Source organism: Monodelphis domestica, chromosome 7 (assembly GCF_027887165.1).
Source record: "Monodelphis domestica isolate mMonDom1 chromosome 7, mMonDom1.pri, whole genome shotgun sequence".
Classification (NCBI taxonomy): Eukaryota; Metazoa; Chordata; class Mammalia; order Didelphimorphia; family Didelphidae; genus Monodelphis; species Monodelphis domestica.
In genome coordinates this window covers 208,241,198-208,257,582 of record NC_077233.1, presented here as the reverse complement: position 1 = coordinate 208,257,582, position 16,385 = coordinate 208,241,198, and the positions used below count along the sequence as shown (strand labels likewise).

The 16,385-nt window shown below is 44.2% G+C and overlaps 1 protein-coding gene across 7 annotated transcripts in view; it reads left to right on the top strand.

Annotated features, from left to right (window-relative positions):
* Positions 1-1,506: 1,506 nt before the first annotated feature.
* Positions 1,507-16,385, top strand: part of SRCAP (Snf2 related CREBBP activator protein) — a 28,142-nt gene continuing 13,263 nt past the window's right edge. For 2 of the 7 annotated variants that reach the window (XM_056806366.1, XM_056806362.1), the window contains exons 1-21: positions 1,999-2,183; positions 3,578-3,651; positions 3,970-4,232; positions 4,611-4,862; positions 5,334-5,519; positions 5,816-5,956; positions 8,572-8,812; positions 8,920-9,197; positions 10,183-10,273; positions 10,884-10,973; positions 11,225-11,404; positions 11,512-11,849; positions 11,998-12,175; positions 12,636-12,772; positions 12,994-13,163; positions 13,320-13,512; positions 14,398-14,534; positions 14,657-14,843; positions 15,063-15,232; positions 15,503-15,768; positions 15,983-16,219. In XM_056806366.1, coding sequence (XP_056662344.1) covers positions 4,179-4,232; positions 4,611-4,862; positions 5,334-5,519; positions 5,816-5,956; positions 8,572-8,812; positions 8,920-9,197; positions 10,183-10,273; positions 10,884-10,973; positions 11,225-11,404; positions 11,512-11,849; positions 11,998-12,175; positions 12,636-12,772; positions 12,994-13,163; positions 13,320-13,512; positions 14,398-14,534; positions 14,657-14,843; positions 15,063-15,232; positions 15,503-15,768; positions 15,983-16,219 — 3,526 coding nt within the window. In that variant the 5' untranslated portion in view covers positions 1,999-2,183; positions 3,578-3,651; positions 3,970-4,178. Of the gene's footprint in view, positions 1,877-1,998; positions 2,328-3,577; positions 3,652-3,969; positions 4,233-4,610; positions 4,863-5,333; positions 5,520-5,815; positions 5,957-8,571; positions 8,813-8,919; positions 9,198-10,182; positions 10,274-10,883; positions 10,974-11,224; positions 11,405-11,511; positions 11,850-11,997; positions 12,176-12,635; positions 12,773-12,993; positions 13,164-13,319; positions 13,513-14,397; positions 14,535-14,656; positions 14,844-15,062; positions 15,233-15,502; positions 15,769-15,982; positions 16,220-16,385 lie in introns of those variants that run through there. The other 5 variants (XM_056806367.1, XM_056806365.1, XM_056806368.1 and 2 more) reach the window with 4 other exon arrangements.

The following is a 16,385-nucleotide window of genomic DNA, read 5'->3' as shown; positions in this document are numbered from 1 at the left end:
GGAAGTAGTAGCCCAAGAATTGTTTTCTTTTTTTATATCCTAGGTATATTGCCTGACAAGTAGTAGTCAGTTAATAAATACTTATTGGATGAAATTGAATACAATGGAATAGAAAATATGGCCTTTGTCCTCAAGGTCTTTATGCTGTAGTTATGTCTAGACAAGGTATTAATAGAGGAGCACAACCAAAAGAAATCAACAAGAAGAGAAAAAGAACCTATGTTTATGACCTCAGAGAGAGACTACACAGCCTGTGCCATGGAGTCACAAAAATACACGTAGCCCTAACTGTGTGACTCTGAACAAGTCCCTTAACTCCAATTATCTAACTGTTATTGCTCTTCTGCCTTGGAATTGATACTGAATATCAATTCTAAGACAGAAGGTAAGGTTAAAAAAATACAAATAGCTATTTTTGTAGTTGCAAAGGAACTGAAGGAAATGCTCATCATTTGGGGAATGGCTGAACAAAATTTGGTATATGAATATGATGGAATACTATTGTGCCATAAGAAATCATCAAAATGATAGTTTCAGAAAAACCTCAAAAGGCTTGTGAGAACTATAACAGATAGAATTAAGTGAGCAGAACTAATCCATAAATTATATCACAATATTAACAATAACAAAAAGACAAGTTTAAAAATATTAAAATCTCTTATTGATGTGATGATCAGCTATAAATTCAGAGGATTGACAATGATCTGTGCTACCAATCTATAGACAGAGAGGTGACAAATTGAAGATATAGAATGAGACATACATTTTTTGGACATGGATAATGTGGGGATTTGTTTTGCTTAATTATACACATTTCTTACAAAGTTTTTTGTGTTTAAAAATACTCTTTGTTATATGGAATAGCTCTTTGCCAGGGAGAGTTATAGATCCTGGGGAGAGACCTATGGAGCTGTAAAAAAAAAAAAGGATAATAAACACTTAAGAAAGAAAGAAATAAGTCGTGGTAATGATAAAGTAAAAGCTTGTTAATTTAAAAATTAAGTAAAGTTTAGAAAATAAAGTAGTAATTCAATCCTATGGCAAGGACCACATGGATCAGAGCTGTCAGAGAAGTTTTCAAGGAGTTAAGGACTGAGCTAGATCTTGAAGGATATTGTACCATTAGAAAATTTAGGAGGTAATGAAAGATAATTTATACTATGATATCAAGAGCAAAGCTGGGAATGCACATAGAACTTATGATTAGGTGTTTATTGCATTCTTTGTCCTTTCTGAAGGGATCATATAGAGTTTACATACATATTTTATTATTAGGAGACTAGAGAAATAGTTCAAAGAAGTTATTGAGGGCCCCGAGTATAGCTAACTAAAAATAGATTAGAAAAATGAAGATAGTCTGCAATATTGCCTAGAAAATTTAGTTTCTCATTTCATTTCTGTGTCAAGGAAGCTTAAGATATATTAGGTAAAGTTTGACACACAGCGGAGAACTACATTTCCCAAGAACCCCGCGCGCCAATAAGCCATCACCTCCTTCTGGCACGCGCGTCTCCTCCCTTTCCCTCCCCCTTTGCTCTCTCACCCGCCACACAATCTATCGCGAGAGGACGGGCCGCGGCGGCTGTAGCGGCAGTGATCTGTGGTGGTGGTGGTGGCGGCCGAAGGCGGCGGCGGCCATTTTGGTGAGGCCTCTGGAGCGGCGGTGGCGGCGGCGGCGGTTCGTGGGGAGTGGCATCTCCCCTCCCCCCCACCGCCCTCCTACATCCGTGCGTCTAAAGAGTTGGAAGGGGAGACAAGATAGCGGCAGTACCGGCAGGCCCTGTGGGACCTAGGGCGGCCGCGAAGACAGAGAAAAACCCTCCCCCCTCCCCCTTTTCCCGGCGGGGGGGTGGCGCGCGCGCCCCCGAGGACGCAGGTAAGAGGGAGACAAGATGGCTGATTCCCCTCCTTCCTCCATCTCTCCCTCCCCCACCCCGCGACGACGAATGATTGCGCGCGCATCCTCGCTCTCCTCCCTCCCCCGCCCCTTCCCGGGTTGCTGCGCGCGCATCTCCGGCCGGGCCCCGGGGCCAGTGCGCGAGACTGCCGGCGCGCGCCCATAGAGAGGGACAGAGAGGCCAGGCGGGCCAAACGGGGCACCGGCGTTTTATCCTGTCCCCTCTTTCCCGCCCTCCGCGCGCGTGCTCGGGTGAGCGAGTCTGAAAGGAGAGCGCAAGATCCAGGTGCGCTCTTGGCCGCGCGTATCCGTGACCCCTCCTCTCGCCCTGTCTCCCTTTCCCTTACGAGCGCGCAGGAAGGGAGTGGGTAGGGGAGCGTGGGTCGGGCAGTGTTTGTGCGTGCCCATCTCCGTTTCTTCACTTGAGTGGGTAGGTGGATGGGGGGCCTTATTAAAGCTCACCTGTCTTTCCCCCTTCCCTCTCTTTTCCCCTTGGTGTAATAGTGATGGACTAGGCGAGGCACTAAGTCCTGTTTTCCCCGACCCTGTGTTCCTCCTACCTCCCCCATCCCCCCTTCCCTTACCCTCGGTGAAGATTGATTTGGGCGGGAGCCCTTTTGCTTGGGCAACCCTGCCAGGTCTCCCCACCCCCTGTCGCGCACGCGCTGCCTGTTCTAACTTGGGGTGTGTGTGTGGGGGAGCCGTATGTGTAGTGTGTGTTTGTGTGTGTTTGTGCGCGCCTTCTACGAACCCCTCCTCTTCTTCCGCGGACCCGTATGCGCGCACCCGGAATAGAAAGGCGGAGTTGGGGAGGGGCAAATAAGTGGGAGGAGCTGGATGTTAATGTGGGTTAAAGAAGTCAGAGGTCAGAAAGGGTCAGAGCTGGAGGGGGTACGGGGTAGGGGGCAGGGCGGGAGCCGGGACGAGGGACACCTCGGTGTTTCTCTCTGGTTAAGTACTGCAGTATGTCGAGGTGAAGAGGTCAACTAGACCCAGTAGTCAAGATTTCGGGGTGAGGTGATGGGGAGGGGAGTGGGATGAAGCATGAATGTCTTAATACCTGGTCATTTCCCAGCATTTAGAGGTTAATCTTCCCAACTTCAGGTACGGGGCTTTTCCTGTTAGATATTTTTCCCTTCTGAATCCTGCCGTAATCTGACCTCTGGTATTATTTCTGCAAAGAAAATGTATTTGCGAAACCAGCTGGTCAAGGATTCATGGGGCCCAGTCATCAAAACTGGCAGTTTCTGTTATGAACGAACCTGGGAAACCCAGAGACCTTCATTGACTGAAGAAGTCAGAAAAGTCATCTTTGTAGGGCTTCTGTTTACCTTTCCTGTGTGCAAGAACCTTCCTTTTCATAGAGTCTACAGTTCTATGCTCTAAACAGACTGTACAGCGTTTTTAAAGCTTTCTTTTCTAAAAGTATTTTTTCCTCTTTTGGGTGGCAGAAACTTATTCCTATTCCTTCACTGCATTCTTTTTTTCATGGTGCATATGCTGGCTTATGCTTTTCTGGAACAGTAGAACTTTCTTCCTCAAAACTCTCAGTGGAATTTTTTTTTCTATTCTTTTAACTAAAGGTACATTAAAAAACTGAAAAGCATGTAGAATAGGATATGTGAGTCCATAAGAATTTCCTCAAAATCAATGACTTCTTTGCCCTCACCCTCATTTTAGGTGTGTTCTCCTTTGGTACAGCGGCACCGTGGAAGTGCAGACTTTCACGGCGGGTGTGGTCTCAGCTCACACAGGTAAGAGCCCTTTTTAAGAAAAAAAAAATAGTATTAGTGGAAGACAGCAATATCTCTAAATGCTGGTTGGGGACAGGATTTCTGGGGTCCTGTATTGAAGGGTGGTATGATATTTGAATGTGCTGTCTCTGAGGAGAGTGTGGCTTCGTTATTGAGAGGGCAGCGTAAACTTGGATACTCTGAGAGAAAACAGTGAACAAAGTGGGTTTCTCCTCTGGTGTTTAGAAATTAGGAGTAAAGGGGTTTCCTTACATTGCTTCTATTACTGGAGGATGGCTGTGATTCCTTCTTATCTTCTTTCCTACTCATTCAAAATAGGTACTTCAGAGGCCAGTGGACCCGAACGGAGGCTGGGACGCCCTGGGGGGCCCCGGGCCCTGGACAGTGGGTCCCGGTGGCCGGTGGCCCAGAATGAGGCCAGCTCCCAGCATGCCCTGCAGCCGGACGCCAGCCCCTCGGCTAGCAGCAGTGGTGACGAAGATACCGTCATCCTCCAGGCATCCTACGTGGAGCCCAGGAGTGGGACAATGCAAAGTAGCCCCTCTCCTGCCCACCCTCAACTTCCAGTTCTCCAGACAGAGGTATGAAAGGGAGAGACTTCTCCTTTAATATGTGGTTCCAAGGTGATAGAAATGGGAGTCAGGACAAAATGGCTTTGCTTTGAGGAGAAAATAAACCCTGAAAATATTCTTCCTCTTCAAATTACCTTGTAATACTTTTCTGTATGTCCTGGCCTCTGACAGAATATAAGCTCCTTGAGAGTAGGAATGTTTTGATTTTATCTTTGTTCTTATACCTGGGACTCTCTTGCACATAGCATAAGCATAATACATGTTTGTTGAAGTAGTCATTATTTATCTGGTAGGAAGTATAGTACTTCTTGGGGTGAAGAGCAAGAAACCAGTTGTGTTTATGGTACCCATAAAAATCTATTCAGTTTTCTTCCACTTCTCTAACAGATGGTATCAGACAGCATGACAGGAAGCAACCCTGTATCCCCAGCTTCAACTGACTCCCCAGCCTCCAGTGGGGCAGGTGGCATCTCTCCTCAACACCTAGCCCAGGACTCCTCCTTGGATGGGCCTCCTGGTCCCACTGATGTGTCCTCTGTGCCACTAGTTGGAGTTGGCTTATCCCAGCCTGCTGATCCAGCCAGTAAGGGGCCTAAGTGGGAGAAAAGCCACGCTGAGATTGCTGAGCAAGCCAAGCATGTATGTATTTTCAGACCCACCCCCACCCCCACTTGATGGTCAGCAAATCTCCTTTGGGAATCTTCTCACCACAGTCATAGCCATATCTGTTTGTTGTATTTACCCATTTCCTTTCTCTTATACTTCTAAGATCTATGTTTTCTCATCCTCACTGTCAGCATCTAGCTTTTGCTTTCTGCATTTCCTTTCAGTACTTCTTCCCCCATCTTAAGTTCTCTTTTCTGTCATTACATGTCTTCTCCTTTAAGCTAAGTTTTCTTGGGATAATGTTTCTAGGGAAAAGAATAGGCAACAAGGTGGGAAGCCTAGTGCAGTATTTTCAAGATCTTTAGAACAAGGACAGAGTAAAAAAAAAAATTCCTTGTGTCTCTGAGAACATCCTTTTGATATAATCACTCATCTCTTAAGTGCATTTCTATGGAATGTTTATGTTTGGGAGCCATTGGCCTTGATGTTTCTTTATCCTACCAGGAAGCAGAGATAGAAACACGAATTGCAGAACTTCGTAAAGAGGGCTTCTGGTCACTAAGGCGACTGCCCAAGGTTCCTGAACCAGCCCGACCCAAGGGTCATTGGGACTACCTTTGTGAAGAAATGCAGTGGCTCTCTGCTGACTTTGCTCAGGAACGACGTTGGAAACGGGGTGTGGCTCGTAAGGTAGGCACCCTTCCCCCACCAGATTTCTCTGACTAAATTCCATGCTCTGATTAAGATGAAGAAACTTCTTTAAGGCCATTTAGGGAAGGTTGAAAGAAACATGCTGGGATCATATTGCTAATCTGGACAGAAGGGAATGTTGGAGAGGTAAGCTCTGACACCATTAGGTATTTAGATATATTTTGACCACGAAAATCTTTTTATTTTTACCACTCTCTCCCATGGGGAGAAGGATGAGGAAACATGGGGGACAAAGTTTTACTGTTGATATCAATTTTACATACTTCTTACACTAGGTAGTACGGATGGTAATACGTCATCATGAGGAGCAGCGGCAGAAGGAAGAACGGGCTAAGCGGGAAGAGCAGGCCAAATTACGAAGAATTGCCTCATCCATTGCTAAGGAAGTGAAGCAGTTCTGGAGCAATGTGGAGAAGGTAGGAGTGTAGAGAAATGGGAATGCTCTTGGACTTGGCTATGTTCTTAAATGGTCAGAAAACTTCTACCTATGTAATATGGGGGAAAACTGCCTACTCCAATCCATTTCTAAAGCTCCTATCAATCTAATCGATAGATATTAAATACCTATTATGTACTAGGCACTGAGAATGTAAAGACAAAAGTTAAACAGTTCCTGCTTTTAAGAAACATTTTATCAGAGGAAGATGTGAACTTATAGGTATATGCAAAATAAATACAAAATAATTGAAAATTGGGGTTGGGAATAGATGCAAGTAGCTGTGGGATCCGAAAATGTTTTCTTTAGAAGATGGTTTTTTTCACTGATTCTTGAAGGAAACCAAGTTCTAAGATTTAGTTGTAAGGGGGCAAGTAGAGGAGAGGCAGAGAGATGGAAAATAGATTCTAGTATAAGAGGACTATATACTTAGTATGTAAAAGAGAATAACGTGTAAAGTCTGGAAAGGTTTATTTAGCTAATTGTAATAAACTTTAAATACCAAATAGAAGACTTTATAACTCCTGAGTTAGCATGAAGTCATCAGGATTTATTGAGTAGTGGGAAACTGATCATACTTATGCTTTAGGAAAATCACTTTGGCAACAGTGTGAAGTTTGGATTAAAATAAGGAGAAATATGAGTCAGTGAGGCTAGAAGATCATTTCAGTAATCCAGGGCAAAAGAGGTGACAGACCTAATGAGGGTGGTGACTATGAATGTAGTGAAAAGGGCAGATATAAGGGGGAAAACTAAAGATTTATTTTAAGTGAGAGAAGATGTGATGAAAATAAGGAATCAAGAATAAGAGCCTGAATAACAATAATAGGGAAGTCATGAAAAAGGATAGATTTAGTGGGAAAGATGATCATGAGTTCTGTTTGGGCCTTGATTTTGAGATGCCTGCAGGACATCCAGTTTGGAAATTTCCTGGGGTACACTCACCATTAGAGGACCTGCCATAGATGATTAAAGGAGACATCAGGAAGGGATAAAAAGAAAAAAGAGAGAATACTGTCACAAAAATCTAGAGATGTGAAAGTATATTAGAGAAGCAGGTGATCTTATAGTATTAGTACCAGAAGTCAAGAAGGATGTAAATTGAAAAAATGCCATCATATTTGGCATTTGAGAGATCGTTGATAACTTTAGAGAGAGACATTATATGAAAGCTATATATTGCAAAGGGTTAAGAAGGGAGTTAGAGAAGAGGACGTAGAAGAAGCAAGTATAAACAGCTTTTTTTTTTAAGAGTTGGGTTGAGGAATATAAGGTGATAGTTTGAGAAGGATGGTTAGGATCTAGAGAAAATTTTTAAGGTTGGAGTGACCTGGGTATGTTTGTAGGTAGCATGGAAGATGCTAATAGAAAGGGAGAGATTAAAGATTGTCCAGAAGTGGGGAGAAGAGAGTGATCTGCCAAAGCAAGCAAGAGGAAATTTGAATGTGAATGAATAAAGTATTTATTAAGCACTTACTATATGCAAAGTCCCGTGCTAAGCATTGGGATTACAAATAGCAACACAGTCCCAGGTCTCAAGGAGCTCACCTAATTGGAGAGACTATCTATATATGGCAGATTTCAGTTGTAAATTTTATAGAAAAATCCCATGGTCCTCAGGGTACAGTAGTAGAGCAGATATTAATGGTTCCTTCTTTGGTAACATTTCCACTGACAAAATGATATCAGTTTCTGATGTTGAACTGTTTGACAATGCCAAGAACTTTATTTTCTGCATCTCCTTAGGGATTTCTTCCTAGGATAATAGCTAAGGACCCTAAGCTGGAGGAAGTGCTATTCCAAGGCTCTTGGCTGTCAGAGTCTCTAGTTTTCTCCATTGTAAGATTTAAATTAATATTAATAACTCCAGGTATTAACTTTATAAAGTTTATTAATTATTACTTGAAGTAGAAGAAATAAAAAAGAAAGAAAGCATAAAACCTAATTATCTAACAAAAGAAAGACCATGTGAGTAAATTCTTCTGCCTGGCTCAAAGCCAGTTTCAGCAACCAAAATCAGGGGGGAAAAGAGAGAACTGGAGGGGTGGGGTAACACCAAAACTTAATCCTATGTGTATGCACATTCAGTGTGAGCATGCAAATGGAATGCTGGGTAAGAGAGTCCTGGGGAGCAAATTCTATCCACACACCATCAAGATATACAGGTCGCTCCAGGCGATGGTGGAGGTCTGATTCACCTAGTACATTCTTTCTCTTTCTTCTTCCCCAAAACCCCCAATGCATCAGATAGGATGGCTTGCCTGTCCTGTGTGACAGTTAGATGACAATTTCTTGGAATAACTGACTGGACTTTTCTCCATAGGCATTACTTTTCTGGATCATGGGTATGAGGGCTGGGCTTGAATCAGTTCCATAGGATCAAGGCAACAAACAGAGAGGTTGATGTTGTCAAGAAAGGACCACCTTAATATCAGAGTACTCCATTTTCAATTTTGTTATTCATGTAGGTCCTAGCTGGTACTGAATGACATAGGCAAGAGGTAGACAGGTTGTGGAGAAAACACAGTCCCAATCTTCAGGGATCATATTATGTAGTAGCTCTGACCCAGATTCCTTCTTACCTGTTTTTAATAGGTGGTGCAGTTCAAACAGCAGTCTCGATTAGAGGAAAAGCGAAAAAAAGCCCTAGACCTTCAACTTGATTTCATTGTGGGCCAAACGGAGAAGTATTCTGATCTGTTGAGCCAGAGCCTCAATCAGCCCCTTGCCCCAACTCCAAGCAAAGCTGGCTCTTCCCCTGGCCTTGGTTCTTCTCACACTGGTTCAGCTGCTTCTAGTCCCCCACCTCCTGTCCTCCCCCAGCTTGATGATGAAGGTGGGTGTTGTTGGATCCGCTTACCTTTCTTCCCTTCCCAAAACAACCCATCCCCATGTTTTACTTAGTTAGCTTCAAGTCTCTAAAACTTGTTTTTCATGTGCCAGATCGGGACTTTCAACCACAAGAAGAAGAAGAAGATGATGAAGAGACTATTGAGGTTGAGGAACAACAAGAGGGCAATGATGCAGAGACCCAAAGGCGTGAGATTGAGCTTCTTCGTCGTGAGGGAGAGCTGCCTTTGGAAGAGCTGCTACGTTCTTTGCCCCCCCAGCTGCTGGTTGCACCTTCCAGTCCCACCCAGGTCCCTTCATCAAGTGATGGTGACTCCCAAGAGGTCCTGGAGGAAGATGGTGAAGAGGAAGAACCTTCCCAGGGCATGAAGGTGCAAGAGAAAGGGACAGGGTAGAGAAAAGGGGTGAATTTTAGATCTATTGTGGGTTTTGGGAACAATAAGAGGCTGAATGTCAAGAGCCTGAAAATAAGATCAGTCAATGAACTTTGAGTTTGACTAGTGGAGTTTGGGTCCAGCTCTAGAACCTCCTTTATAATAAGTGGAGTAACTCTGGAGGTTCCTACAATTATCTGCTGTGGTTTGATAGGTTACATCTAGATATTGGGTTCAGTCCTGGTCCCATTTTAAGAATGCTATTGATGAACTATAAAGTGTTTAGAGGAGGGCAACCAGAATGATGAAGGTCTTCAAAGTCATAGAAGGATTGATTCCTATATGGTTGAAGAAACTTGGGTGTTTTATTCTGGAAAATAGAAAACTTAAAAGGGGATGTGATAGCTGTCTTAGTGTATTTGAAGGGCTAGCAGTTGAAAGAGGAAATAAACTTTTTCGTTATAGTCTCCAGGCCAGTGTATAGAAGTTGCAAGAGCAATTTTAGGTTTCATATAAGAGCAGCTTCCTAGTATTTAGCCTCAAGAGATAGTGGAGGTACTCACTGGAGTTATTCTTTCAATGGCTGGATGACTACTTGTCATGTATATTCCTGAGAGAATTCGTTCTCTCATGAGTTAGAGTAGATGTCCACTGAGATCTCTTCCAACTGAAAATCTGTGATTCTGATTCTGATATCTAAATGTGAAGAAGCTTGGGGTCTGCATTGGAAGTGTTTTGGATTTAGTATGGGGTGGTTGTCTACATCAGCACTTCCACAGGTCTTCCCCTAGGCAATGGGGATGAGACTTGGTAGCTGGTGCTAAAAGTAAAATTCCTTGGTTGCTCTCTTGCCCTGGCTATGCCTGTGGCTTCAGTGACTTGTGGGAACAGTAGGACTAGGGGTCATTCTGTGGCATCTGAACTAAAATTTATTTCCTTTGCTCCTAAACGGACTTCCTGACCCTCTTCTTTCTCCACTTAGAGGAAGCACCCAACACCTGTCACTCATCGTAACAAGCAGCTATGGCATCCTGATGAAGAAGATGAGGAGTTCAGGGCTGATGAAGATGAAGGTTAGTGCTTCAAATTCTTTTTATTTCTTTTTATTTATTTTATATTGTCTTTTATTTTGTATTTTTAAATATTTTTCCATGGATACATGATTCATGCTGCCTCCCACCCCTCTTCCCTCCCCCCTCCTGGAGCTGACAATTAATTTTATTGGGTTATACATGTGTTATCGCTTGATACCTATTGCCATATTATTCATTTTTGTAATAGAGTAATCTTTTAAAACCAAAACCTCAAATCATATACCCATATAAACAAGTGATAAGTTAATGCTTTGCTTCTGTGTTTCTACTCCCTCAGTTCTTTCCCTCTATGTGGATAGCATTCTTTCTCATGAGTCCCTCAGAGTTGTCCTGGATCATTGCATTACTATTAGTACCAAAATCGATTACATTTGATTATTCCACAATGTTTTACTTTCTGTGTACAATGTTCCTCCTGGTTCTGCTCATTTCCCTCCCCATCATCAGTTTATTTAGGTGTTTTCATCTCATATAGAAATCCTTCATTTCATCATTCCTTATAAGTGCTTCAAATTCTTATTTTTTTTCCTTACTTGGGTAGTATATTTGATATCTCTCCACCAATGACTTTGTTTGCTCCTTTCCCTAGCGGAGGATGAAGAGGATACAATAGCAGCTGAGGAACAACTGGCAGGGGAGGTAGACCATGCCACAGAACTCAGTGAATTGGCCCGAGAAGGTAAGGAAGGGAACTGGGGATGAGATTCTATACAAGTTGAAAAGCTTATTTCTTTTGGGAATATAGCACTTTCACAGATCCACCCCAACTGTGGGGCTAGGATTTGGTAGCTGGTGCTGAAAGTAAATCCTTCAGTCCCCTCACCCCTGCCCAGTCTGGATCAATGACTGTTGCATTTGTGGGGCCAAAGAGTCTGAGACAACAAGGACATTAGAGAGGAGATAGAAGGCTGATTCCAGTATGTCCTCTAGGAGAACTTTCAATGGAGGAGCTGCTACAGCAGTATGCAGGGGCCTATGCTTCAGATGCTTCAGTCCCAGGCTCAGGGAGCAGTGAAGATGAGGAAGATGAAGACGATGCTACCAGCTCTGAATGTGAACAAGATCAGGAAGAGGAAAGGCATCCCCATGAGGATAGTAGCAGTCAATCTGGTATGTGGGGATTAAGGAATCATGGATTTTAAGATGGAAAGGACCAGAAGTAGACTTAGATGAGGATTAGGTGTGGGGAGATCTGACCCCTGACCCTGTCTACACAGAAGCTGAGGAACCAATTGAGGAGGAGGAAGAAAATGTTTCAGAGGAGGAAGAGGCAAGTGAGAATTCAGACTCAGAGGAATCAGAGTCAGAAGTATCTGAGCAGTCTGAGGAGGCCCGTCTTAGAAACAGAGCAGATGAAGAAGAAGAGGAGGAAGATGATGACTTTGGAGTAGAGTATCTTCTGGCCCAGGATGAAGAAGGGAGTGAAGTCAAGGGAGACAGTGGCCCTGCTGCCCCAGGGCCCGCTCCATCATTGGGCCCTAAGAAGGAGATAACTGATATTGCTGCTGCTGCTGAGAGCCTCCAACCCAAGGGCTATACCCTGGCTACTACCCAGGTACAACTAATCCTATCTTGATCCTCACTCATCCATGTCTGTCTTTGTCTTCCATGTCTTCCAGCCATAACTTGTTCCTATTCCAACTCAAACACTTGTTCTAGTTAGTCTCCCAAAGTATCCCTTTTATTTTTTCCTTTCCTACCAGGTGAAGACTCCAATCCCCCTGTTGCTTCGGGGCCAGCTTCGTGAGTACCAACATATTGGGCTGGATTGGCTGGTCACTATGTATGAGAAGAAGCTCAATGGCATCCTTGCTGATGAGATGGGGCTAGGAAAGACGATCCAGACTATCTCCCTGCTGGCACACTTGGCTTGCGAGAAGGGTAACCCTGGAAGATGGAGGGGTCCCTGGGGAAAGAATCTAGATCTGGGGACTTTGCCTTGACACAGCCATAGAGGAAAGTTGTTTCCCTTCAGATCCCACATAGCTTTCTTGAAAGTAATCCTTGAGTGGGAAAGGTGGGGATGGGAAGTGAAAAAAAGTTTAAACGTGGGTGATGGGTATTTAAACTATTTAACTAGTAACCTGGTTACCTATCTGACCAAGGAATAGAAACCATTTAAATACCCAAGTGGGTGTGGGGTGAAGTCTGGTGCATAAAAGCCAAGGCCAATTGCTGTGAGACTGGTATTTGGAAAGGATGACAGGAACTGGGAAGTTGTGTATTGATGAGGGCTTAGGACAACAAAATAAGGCTAAGCTAAGGACCCCATTGGGGAAGAGTGGAATATTCTGGGACTTCATTGCCTCATCCCTAATCTTCCCCCTTTATTGTTGAATAGGTAATTGGGGGCCCCACTTGATCATTGTCCCCACCAGTGTCATGTTGAACTGGGAGATGGAACTAAAGCGTTGGTGCCCCAGCTTTAAAATCCTCACTTACTATGGAGCTCAAAAAGAAAGGAAACTCAAGCGGCAGGTTAAGATCTTTGCTACTCTTATTTGTTCACCTCTGATCTCTGTTGATTCTGTCTTCCTTGATGACCTCTTCTCTTTTTTCTGTAGATCTTTTTTCTCTTTTCAAATATCAAAAAAAAATTTTCTTCCATCCTACTCTTGATTCCTAGAAGGCTTTTGTTCCTCCCTTCCTAATATTCCTTTCCTCACCCTCTTATTTCTTATTCTTTTCTGGTCCCACAGGGCTGGACTAAGCCCAATGCCTTCCATGTTTGTATTACATCTTACAAGCTGGTGCTGCAGGACCACCAGGCCTTCCGCCGAAAGAACTGGCGATACCTCATATTAGATGAGGCACAGAATATCAAGAACTTCAAGTCTCAGCGATGGCAGTCGCTACTTAACTTCAACAGGTGAAGATGGGAAAATTTGGGACAAGTCTCATCTGGCAAGAACAACCTGACCATCTAACCATTTACTTATTTCTGGGAGAAAGTCCCAAGAAAATAGGTTGAATCTCCAAGGCCTTATAATGACCCTCTTGCTCTCTCTTTTGTACTTTCCTGTAGCCAGCGCCGTCTGCTCTTGACAGGGACACCATTGCAGAATAGCCTCATGGAATTGTGGTCCCTGATGCACTTCCTGATGCCCCACGTCTTCCAGTCCCACCGAGAGTTCAAGGAATGGTTTTCTAATCCCTTGACTGGCATGATTGAAGGCAGTCAGGAGTACAATGAGGGACTAGTCAAACGGCTACATAAGGTAAAAGGAAGGAAGAGTAAATTAAAATATGAAGTTGGTGTAGAAAACTTTGCTCAAGAAGGGCAGTCAGTGGTTGTACCATACTGAAAGGGGCACATCTCTTGTGTGTGTATTATAAATTATCCAGCTTCTTCAGGAAATGGACTTTGTAAGGATGATTGTTTTGGGATGTGTCAGGAAGTTTTTTGTTGGATCCAAATAAAACATAGCAAAAAAAAAGTATACATTTAGATTTACTTTAAAAAAAAATCACAATCAGAGGGGGCAGGTAGGTGGCTCAGTAGTTGAAGAGCCAGGTCTAGAGATGGAAGGTCCCAGGTTCAAATCTGGTCTCAGATACTTCCTAGCTGTGTGACCCTGGGCAAATCATTTAACCCTAGTTGCTTAGTGCTTACTGATTTTCTGTCTTCGAACCAATTCATAGTATTGATTCTAAGACAAGATTTTAAAAATCACAACTAGAGGTAGAATAATATATAGTGAAAAAGCAGTGAACTTGATAGAGTCAAGTTCTGATCTACCATTTACTTTTATTAACTTCAGACAAGTCATTTGAACTTTCTGGGTCTCAACTTCTTCCATAAAATGCAGGAGTTGAACTAAACAATATCTAGTATTCTTTATACTCTTAACATTTCTGTTAAAAATATTCCAGTGCTAGAAAGGTTGACCTAAAAGGGTTGGGAACATACCCACAAGACCTCTAAACAAAGGAAGACAGCTACTAACGACCATCATTCCCACCCCCACCCCTATTGGCAGGAGAATTTGGGTTGTAACATGGAGAAGGCAATTCAAAATTCAAAATATGCCTGTTGGGGTAGCCATGGACTCCAGGTTTTCCATAGTGGTTTTCAAACTTGTGCTTTGTGTGTTTTGCCCTAGGTCCTTCGCCCCTTCCTACTGCGCCGGGTTAAGGTGGATGTTGAAAAACAGATGCCTAAGAAATACGAACACGTGATCCGTTGCCGTCTATCAAAGCGGCAGCGCTGTCTTTATGATGACTTCATGGCACAGGCTACGTGAGTCTCTCTCCAAGGTCATAAGCATAGGTGCTAGACTTCCAAGTAATGAGTTTTTGTCCAAGTGGCAATAGAAAGAAATTTCTGGAACCTTACCCATGTTTTTCTCCTTTTCCTGACAGTACCAAGGAGACACTTGCCACTGGTCACTTCATGAGTGTCATTAACATCCTAATGCAGTTACGTAAAGTCTGCAACCATCCAAATTTGTTTGATCCACGACCTGTGACTTCTCCTTTCATCACTCCTGGCATCTGCTTTAGCACTGCTTCACTGGTGCTTCAGGCTACAGATACTCATCCCCTGCAAGTAAGTAACTCCTTCCTGATTTTTGTTCTTAACCATTAATAATTCCTTTACTATGTCCCTAGCCCAATACTCAGTTTTCTGAGTGACTGACTTCTGACCTTTGAACTTTTCCCCTCCCTTCCCATGCTGACTGCTTTACCTTATCTCAGCCTTCCAACTTCTAGTTACCTTGGTTGGCTTTTGACTTGTTTTGTCTTTCTCTGGTTCCTCTGATGACAGCGGGTGGACATGGGCCGGTTTGACCTAATTGGACTGGAGGGCCGAGTATCTCGTTATGAGGCTGACACATTTCTGCCCCGGCATCGCCTCTCCCGCCGGGTACTACTGGAGGTGGCCACTGCTCCGGATCCCCCTCCCCGTCCCAAGCCTGTCAAGATGAAAGTCAACAGGTACTAGGGCTAATGGCAAATTAGAAGAAAATTGGGATACGTAAGGTATTATTCTGAACATTGGAGGGGATAGGAGATAGAGAATTCTAAAGAGACCTAGGAAATAATTATGGGTTGGTTTATTCTAAGATTTTTTTCTTATTTTACCTGCTTCTTAAGTCTTGTCAGGATTTCCTCATATCTGTTTTATATTGTCTTTTTTCCCCTCTCCTTTATATATATTACTTATTTTTTGCTTTATCTTGTCTTTCTGGTTTTTTTCTCCAATAGGATGCTGCAGCCGGTGCCAAAGCCTGAAGGCCGGACAGTAGTTGTGGTGAACAGCCCACGGACACCCTTGAGCCCTGCCCCAGCCCGACCTCCTCCAGGCCCTGAGCACTCAGCCCAGCTCACCCCTGGCCCAACCCCTCCAGTGCTGCCAGCCCCACTACTGGTGTCATCCTCATCCCCTGGGGCTCCGCTTAGCCCAACATCCCGGCCCCCTGGCCCAGTCTTGCTACCCCCTCTGCAGCCAAACAGTGGTCCCCTCCCCCAGGGTGAGTTGCAAAGAAGCCAAGGTGTTGGGATAGTTCAGATGTTCTACTTGGGTATGGGAAGAAGTAGGGAGCAAATGGGGCTTGAACCAAATGGTCAGGGAAAGGGAATAAGGAGTGGTTTGGGTGGGATGGAAGGGACCATGGAGGCTTCTGGAACTAGACTAATCCTACAGACCACACAAAGTTCTGATAGTCCCCTACTTTGTATCCACAGTGCTGCCACCCCCTCTGGGGGTGCTGGGTGGAACCCCAAGGCCCCCCACCCCAGCCTTGCCCTTGAAGCCATCTCCACCTGCCCCAGTACGCCTGAGCCCCTCTGCTCCACCTGGCTCATCCAGCCTGTTAAAGCCCCTGACGGTGCCACCTGGCTATGCCTTCCCAGCTGCAGCTCCTCCAACCCCGGGGCCTCAGCGCCTCATCCTCTCCCCTGACATGCAAGCCCGCCTGCCCTGTGAGTCTTGCACAGTTTGAAATGACTCGGGGATGGGGGAGGAGGTGAGGGGAAGGTATTCGATCCCAGTGAGAAGAACTTGAATGCTGGGAAGGGAACAATGGGTGTCAGGGAGGGAGATTGGAATTTGTTAGAATGGGGTGAGTATTCAGTGGGTTGGTGTCAA